Source organism: Prionailurus bengalensis, chromosome E1 (genome assembly GCF_016509475.1).
Source record: "Prionailurus bengalensis isolate Pbe53 chromosome E1, Fcat_Pben_1.1_paternal_pri, whole genome shotgun sequence".
NCBI lineage: Eukaryota > Metazoa > Chordata > Mammalia > Carnivora > Felidae > Prionailurus > Prionailurus bengalensis.
In genome coordinates, this window is record NC_057347.1 from 54,415,712 (window position 1) to 54,423,941 (window position 8,230).

At 50.1% G+C, this 8,230-nt stretch overlaps 1 protein-coding gene across 1 annotated transcript; it reads left to right on the forward strand.

Annotated features, from left to right (window-relative positions):
- Nucleotides 1-580: 580 nt before the first annotated feature.
- Nucleotides 581-6,990, forward strand: LOC122484690 (CMRF35-like molecule 5). Its single transcript, XM_043582649.1, has 4 exons — nt 581-620; nt 2,339-2,668; nt 4,129-4,255; nt 6,592-6,990. The coding sequence occupies exons 1-4, from the start codon at nt 581-583 to the stop codon at nt 6,692-6,694; spliced, it is 600 nt and encodes a 199-aa protein (XP_043438584.1). The 3' UTR covers nt 6,695-6,990.
- Nucleotides 6,991-8,230: the final 1,240 nt, after the last annotated feature.

The window sequence follows — 8,230 nt, forward strand, 5'->3', positions numbered from 1 at the left end:
GAGAAGACCCCATGGCCTTTGTCTACGGAAGACTAGAGTGGTGGAGGCAGGTGGAGAGGGATCCCTGGGCTCAGGGACCATGTGTTGGGACAGATTGACTTTAGGGGTAAAGATGACAAGAAATGGCATTTGGAGCACATCTGAGCTGCTAACAGGGTGGACAGCTGTACAAAGGGGCCAATACCACTGAAGTGGAGAACTAGGTTGGGAGATGGGGGGGAGGGCAGGAAGTAGGTGTGCACAGAATGGATGTGGTGCTACAGAGTGGCAGGGGCAGGGACCCTCCCTGGAGAGAAGGTCTTCAGAGTCAGACTCCAGGGGATGCCGAGTTGAGGGGCTAGAGCAAGGGAGGGGACACCTCATCAGGTCAGCTATACGCTCCCAACCGACGCACTGCTCTTTAACTACTTAACGAAATAAGGAAGTAACTGAAGAAAAAATTGAGGGGAAGTAGATGAGAGAAACTATAAAAGAAAAATTTAGAAGAAGAGAAGGTAGGTTGCATCTGTGCTCAGTTCAAGTTTCTGGAAGGCAGCTGGCATTTGCTGAGCACCAGGGAGACAAGCCAGGCAAGCAGGACATGTGGCTGCTCCCGGTTCTGTTCCTTCTCGTCGTCCAAGGTGAGTGGGGCAGGGGCTTCAGGACCAAGTACCTGGAGGACCTGGGTGAGACTTAGACAGGGGCTTTCCTGGAGAAAATGGCAGGGCCTTTCATTCATCAAGATACTTTTTCATTGAAAAGATAAGAAAAAAATTTTTTTTTAATCTAACTTCTTTTTTTTTTAACGTTTATTTATTTTTGAGAAAGAGACAGAGAGAGACAGGGCATGAGCAGGGGAGGAAAAGAGAGAGAGGGAGACACAGAATCCAAAGCAGGCTCCAGGCTCTGAGCTGTCAGCACAAAGCCCCACGTGGGGCTCTAACCCACGAACTGCGAGATCATGACCTGAGTCGAAGTCGGATGCTTAACCGACTGAGCCACCCAGGAAGCCCCTAAAAATTTTTTTAAGTTTTGTTACCTGAGAGGTACTAAGTTAGGTGTTGGGGAATGAAAAGAAAAATAAATAACATAAATGGTGTCTGTTTCTAGGGCACTGTTTGTCAACCCTGGCAGATAGATTGATAGATGTTAGATGGATGGAAGGAAGGAAGGAAGGAAGCATGGATGGATGGACGCATGGATGGATAGATGACAGATACATACATGCACTCATATACGCACATATACATAAATAATTGCTGAGGAACTTTTAAGGAGCACAGATGATCAGGTTCCAGCTGAGACCCACTCAGTAAAGGTGGGATTCAGACATCTGGATCATTTAAAAGCCTAAACAACTGGTCTTAACTTGTAGCTCGAGCTGGGAACCTCTCTCCTGAAGAACTCAGACTACAGCAAGGAAGACAGGCAGCAAAACCAGGGTGTGACAGGCTCTCTGGAGAGTTCTTCAACCCCACACATCAGCCTGCCTGAGTCTCTGCTCTGGATGATCCAAAGACAAGACTGTTGGCCAGTGTCATTAGCTCAACAAGCAAGACACTCTGAGTGTGTCACCTGGGAGGGAAGATCAGAGATGAGAAGGTGACTATTTGTGGGCTGGATGTCAAATCCTTGGATGCAGCTGGTGCTTGATGCTCAGAGAAGACAGTAGCTAGTGCAGGACCATTTGGCTGTCCCAGCTCTGTTACTTCTCATCCTCCAGAACCACAGGGCTTGGGGTAGGATGCAGAGAATGACTCTTCTAGGCAGGAGGTTATCATGAGAAATAAAATGACCCCATTTACTCATCCACTGATGTTATAGAAACATGGAAGTACAAGGTATGTAGGTAAAAAAACAAGCAATCACCTGTGCGAGTGAGCGAGTGTGTTTGGTGTGTGTGTGTGTGTGTGTGTGTGTGTGTGTGTGTTTAGTTCATGTCAGTTTGGAGGCTGAGGGTTTATAGGTGTGTGGGGGTTAGAGTGTCAGGGGCATGGATGGGGAGGGGGCCACGCTGTCTCACCAGCTCTGGGATTCAGAAATACACCTGTGGCTGCAGTGTGTGCTCTGTGCTACCTGGAAGAGGTGCTGCTTGAGGGAGGGCAGGGGACGGTGGTCAGTAGGATGGCAGTGAGTGGAAGCCGCTATATTGGGCAGTTAGGAGACCCAAGGAGGATGCCCAAGAGGGGTGACAGCAAAAGAAATTCTGCGGGAGATGAATGGACAGGAGGGATGTGGCGATTAGACAGAGGGCAGAGGTTCCTGGCTGGTATTCAGGGCAGGGCCAGAAGCTGCAGCAGCACCTGGGTCAACTCTGGGCCAAGGGAGGACAAGGTGCATGTTGGTTTCTGTTTTCCAGGCCACTTCTGCACCTGCTTGGAGAGAATGGTGAGAGGCAGAGAGGGGGGCACTCTGACCACATCCTGTGAGTATAGCCCAGGATGGGAATCCTACAGGAAGTGGTGGTGTCGTGGGAAGAATTGGAATTCCTGCAAAATCCTTGTTAAGACCACTGGGTCAGAGAAACTGGTGAAGAAGGGCAGAGCGTCCATCCAGGAAAATCGTAGCCGACGCATATTCACCGTGACCTTGGAGGATCTCCGTCGGGAAGACGCAGACACCTACTGGTGTGGGATTGAGCGAACCGGCAATGACCTGGGGTACAAATTTTCTATTGTTGTCGACCCAGGTAAGTACTACCCCTCCTGTGCTCTGGGGCCCTGGGACCCACCCCCAGAGGAGTCAGGACTGTTTCTCTGACTTTCCAGGTAGATGGAAAGGAGTCTCAAAACTCTCCTGAGGCTATACGTGTGTGTGTGCTTATGTGAGCATGTGTGTGCATATGCAAGGGTATATGGGGGGCGCCAAGAGTCTGAGAAAGACTGGAAGAAAGAGTGAGCCCCCACAACTCCACATGTCTCCATCTGCTCTCCCCAGAGGGAGCAGAGAAGGACAGACTTGAATAGGACGAGCTTGTCCAGCGAAGACAGCTCCTCTTTTCCTGGTCACATCCCATCCTGCGTGGGGCATCATCAGGCATACAGAGAGGAGTGGGGAGCCAGAAAGCCATGATCCTGAAGGTCTTACCTACAGGACAAGAGACCCTCCCCCTGTGCCCTCTTTTTCCCCCTCCCCCTTCTGGCAACGTCAGCACAAAGGAGTAAGCACGGGACTGTGCACCCAGTTCTGGGAGAAGGGAAGGTAGGTTCCACCATGGTGCGGGCATCCTCTCTTCTGGCTGCTTCTATCCTTGGAGGGGACCCTGGGCTCCCCTGCAGCTGCCCCAGAAGCACTATGGCCTCCCTGGAGACAGGCCTGGAAGGAGAGTCAGGCTATAGCCCCCGCCCCACTGCTCCACCTCTGGACCCCTAAGTCTTGTCTCCAACACACAGACATACAGGCACTAGGTAGGTAATGCATCTGCTACTCAACACTCCATTTCTAGAGAGACAAAAGTCTCTTAAAACTTAGCATATGCACATATGGTATGCGAATGTGTGGAGTGTGGAGGTATGCTTGTGCAGAATGTTCCAGAAATTAACTGAAAAAGACAAAAGTAGGGAGATGTGTGCATGAGTGGAGGAGGAGTTGGTGCCAGAGAATTGGAGTCTGGACCCTTGACCCAGATGACCTTCCCCGGGCAGGCCTGGAGAAGTCAGAAAGCAAGCCCTGGGGAGGCAGGAAGGACCGCAGGGGGAAGCAGGGGCTGCAGGCACTCGGCAGTCCCAGGAGACAGGGGACCCTGGGCCTGCCAGCTCTTGGGTCACATCGCTTCAGGGCAGCTGGCACAGAGCCTGCTTCAGGCCAGGCTGAGACTCAGAAAGGAGCCTGCCTGGCTGATTTAAGGCTCCAGGGATTGGGAACATGGTTCTGACATGCTCAGCTGTGCCCAGCAGGACACTGAGATGAAACTGAATGGGAATTGCCCACATAACCAGCAACCCCAATATCTCACATGGCGGTAAACTGGTGATTCTCTGCAAATCAGTAATCGTTTGTTTGGAATAATGCCAAAAAGATGCAAGAGAAAACCAACATGGCTGAGCAGTGGCACTAAGACAGAAAGGTTCTGCACCCCTGGGGGTGGGGTGTGGAGACCATGGGAGCCACCTGTGACACTCACAACCATGCTCTGCTCTGTGTGTTTAGCCCCTGATCCAACAGACTCTCCCAAGCCTGTAGCGAGAACAACGCTGCCCAGTTGGACTTCCTCTCGTCCATTTCCCCAGGGCATCAACAGCAGCCAGCCCATGGATTTGAATAGCCCGCTAACCAGGTGAGCAGAGCTGGACCCACAGACCTTTCCCACTGTTGCCTTGGGACAGCTCTCCTCGGGACACTCTCACAGGGAGTGTGGCCCCTCTGATGTTTCCTCTGAAACAGCAAGGTCTGTGCTGGGCCCCCTCTTTGTTCCTCTGAGTCCTTAAAGAGCTCCCCCTCCCCACAAGAAACCTAGGCAAAGTTGTTCAGCTGGGCTGTAGGAGAGAAGCTTCTGGTCTCCTTCTGACCTGCCTCCCAACCCCCAAGCAGCCAAAACAGGCACAGGTGCTTTCAGCCTCAAGTTGCCAGAAGGGAAGGGCTCTGGATTAGCTCCCTGTGGCTGCTGGAGCAAATCACCACCACCCTGGTGGCTAAAGGCAAAACGATGTTATGATCTTAAAGTTCTGGAGATAAGGTCTGGGATGAGTCTCACTGGGCTAAACTCAACGTGCTGGCAGGGCTGGCTCCTCCTGGAGGCTCTAAGGGAGAAGGGCTTCCTTGTCTTTTCCAGCTTCTGGAGGCCGCTGCACCCTGGCTCATGGTCCCTCCATCTGCACAGCCAGCAGGGGTGGTCAAGTCTTTCTCACCCTCATTACTCTGACACTGGCTCTCCTGTGTGCTTTCATTTATAAAGACACTGGAGATTCTATAGGATCCACCCAGATATCCCAGGATCACCTCCCCATCTCAAGGTCAGCTGCTGGCAAACTTAAATCCGTCTGTATCATTAATTCCCCCATGTCATGTAACATAACACATTCACAGGTCTGGGGATTAGGACATCTTTGGGGGGGGGCATTATTCTGCCCACAGACAGTCAAGCAGGTACCTGTTCCATGGATCCAGCCCTCCCCTCCCCAACTGCTAGGGAAATGCTGGGAAGGAGTAGGAATTGGCATTTCTGCTTTCTCACGTTCCCAACATGGTCGATCGACATGCTGGGCCATCAATCTGAAACCCACCCCCTCCACAGGCATCCAAAGAACAATCAATTAACTCTTTCTTCAAAGGGCAAACACCCTGCCCCAGTTTCACCCCATCCGAGTTCAGGGTGAAGGTGCGTTTCCTACCAGAAGCCCCCTTCACCACCTCCCTTCTGGTACAGTCTCTCTTCCTTCCCTTCTCAAGGGTCCTATTCCTTGGAACTGCCCTGCTGGATGGTGTGTTCGGTTATGTGTGCAGCCAGGCACTTGGTTCATGCTTCACGATCAGCCTCTGTCCTGCTCATGACTATTTAAAGACCAGTTGTTCTGTGGAGTCCGGAGAGGAGGATGCGAAACTTTTAGGGGACTGAGGGGCACAGGAGGAAGCCTGCAGGTGGAGAGATGGGACGGCAGCTCCACAGGAAGTGGGGCATGGGAAAAGAGCACAGTGGGTTCAAGGATAATTTAGGAAGTACAAAGCATCGTGTCTTCTCTCTCAAGAGAACCCCCTGTGAAATGAACATGACAAATCTTGCTCAAGGCAAGTGGAAGGAGAGAACAAGGCCAGCCTGCAGGGGGTCCTGGCACTGCTTGTGGGGAAGGGGATGAGGCAGAGGTTGAGGGGGTCAGATTCTGGATACTGATGGGCACTACCAGGGGGACATATGTGAGCAAGGGCCCAATGGTGCATAGACCATGTGTCCACGTACAGGGTGCATGTGATAGTGCACCTGCTATGCTCTACCACGTGGGGGTCAGAGTGGGGAGAGATCCCTCCCAGGAGAAGCCAGAAGGTTAACAGTTAGGTTATATGGGTGGGGTATAGGTGAAAGTGGAGAGGTAGGGCCTAGGGCAGCCCCTGAAGAAGAGAGGTCACTCCTGTCACCATATTCTCTGCTCAGAGCCCTGCTACACAATCTTCACTTTGTGCTCTCTTTTTTTAAAAAAAATTTTAATGTTTATTTTTGAGAGAGAGAGAGAGGCAGAGCATGAGTGGGGAGGGGCAAAAAGAGAGGGAGACACAGAACTCGAAGCAAACTCCAGGCTCTGAGCTGTCAGCACGGACCCCGATACAGGGCTCAAACCCACAGACTGCGAGATCATGACCTGAGCCGAAGTCGGATAATTAACCAACTGAGCCACCAAGGTGCCCCTTCACTTTGTGCTCTTGAACTTGGTGAAGGTTCCCCTGCTTGGAGACCTGCTGTTACTATGATGTGGTTGAGCAGGAGTCAGGGGGACTCAGGGGGAGATAAGTCACCCTGTGCAGGAGAACCACAGCTTCCGCCCCATGGACATCCCTACACCCTCTGGCATCTATCAGGGAAGGGACAGTGATTGCAGTTCCAAGAGAGATGAGGGTTCCTGTTAGGTGAGGACTCCTCTTGTCCTTAGGAATAAACTCTATTTCCCTCACTGCCCTGCACAGATCAGCGACCCTGGCCATCAATGGAGCAGCAGAGAATCTTCCTGTGTGGATCCTCCTGGTACCTCCGTTCCTTGCCACCCTTGAGTGGCTCTGCCAAGGATAAATAACTATTACATCGTTCAGGACTCTGGCCAATGATGGGTTTTCCAATTCCAGACCAACAAGTAAGCATAAAACCTCAATGAAACCAAAAGCTTGAGATTGTGTCCACGTGGACAAATACCCCTGATGGGCCAGCTGCACACAGGTCCGCCAATTCCACCTTCTGCTGCATCAGTACCTCCCAGATAAAGAATTGCCTGAGCGTAAAAGATTGAAGGTAGGGTTGGACCATCACCCAACCCACATCTCAACTGTTTGCACTATATATTTCCTATTAAAATCTATGGCTTGCTGCGCCCTTTTGAGATTTTGTTGTTGTTGGGAAATGATTTCAATGTTTTATATGTGAGAGGATGACCCTTTCATTCTAGGCAGTGTGAATTTAGATTACTCTAAACCCAATGTAGATTTAGATTGTTTCCAGCAACAGGGAGGCGGGAGATTAGAAAGTGAGAGGGCTGGATAAGCCCTTTTATCTCCTTAAAGAGGTCCCAACGTGGTTCCTTGTATGCAGATGCAAAATTTCACTGATGGCCAAGAGAGGTAAAGAAAAGTATAGGGATCTATGTCAGAAAATTAATTTCTGTAATTTTAAAAAGTGTATTGTGGTATATGTATACCTCAAACTTTACAGAGTCTTCACATGCTAAGTGTACAGTCTAATCAGCTTTTTTAAAGCATGGAATACCTGGGTTACTGTCATCTCAAACAAGATCTTAATAGGAGTATGGATGTATGACTATAAATTTGACAAAACTCATTGAAGTTTCTCTTTTTCCCTCTGTAAGTAATAAGTGTTTTGTGGGGAAGGGCTTTGTAACCATGTAAATACTCACCTGTCCCTTTATCTACATCAGTGTCCTCTGGGCCCAGGGGACTCAATGGTCACAAGAAACAGTTCATTTCTGTCCCTTCATTTGTCCCTTGGCCCCACTGGTCTTTAGGTGCATGGGATCCAGGGGCCATTTGGACTTTTCCATATAGAGGGAACAGTCTAAGAGGTTCAGATCTGTCCCCATCACAGCTGTGACGCTGTCCATCCTCCAGGCACCTCAGACTCACCATCACCCACTCCTGGGTTTGGCCTGACCTTTGGCCTTTCCACCTCCCCACCCGCCCCTGTCACTTACCCCTCCCCCAAGCTGAGTAATGGCAAGCCCAGAATGTGCAGCTCTTTGTGTTTAACTTTGTCTACCTCACTCATCAAAAACAACATAAGCCTTTTTCTTTGATAATTTTCAAAGGTATACATGTTTCCTCTCAATAGGGGTGCAGGGGTTTTTGGGTTTTCTCTTTTCTACTTACATTCTTCCTGGACTCTACTCTTTTTTTTGTGTATCCATATTTAATACTGGACCATTTTTATTGTAACTATAAGTCCATGTTGCCCCCAAATTAATATGTCGAAGTCCTAATCAGGGAAGATATCAAGGACCCACCAGTTGAGAAGTCTTTCCAAGTGTCTAGAGTAATGGCAGAGGAGATTTTAGAGGCTACTTACCTGGATTCCTACAGATCAGAGAGTGCTAAGATGAAA

Excerpts from the sequence above, each read along its gene's own strand:
- LOC122484690 (XM_043582649.1), top strand. The coding sequence starts at position 581 with ATGTGGCTGCTCCCGGTTCTGTTCCTTCTCGTCGTCCAAG. Across the intron at positions 621-2,338 it reads GTTCCTTCTCGTCGTCCAAG|GCCACTTCTGCACCTGCTTG; the intron begins GTGAGTGGGGCA and ends TCTGTTTTCCAG. Across the intron at positions 2,669-4,128 it reads TTCTATTGTTGTCGACCCAG|CCCCTGATCCAACAGACTCT; the intron begins GTAAGTACTACC and ends CTGTGTGTTTAG.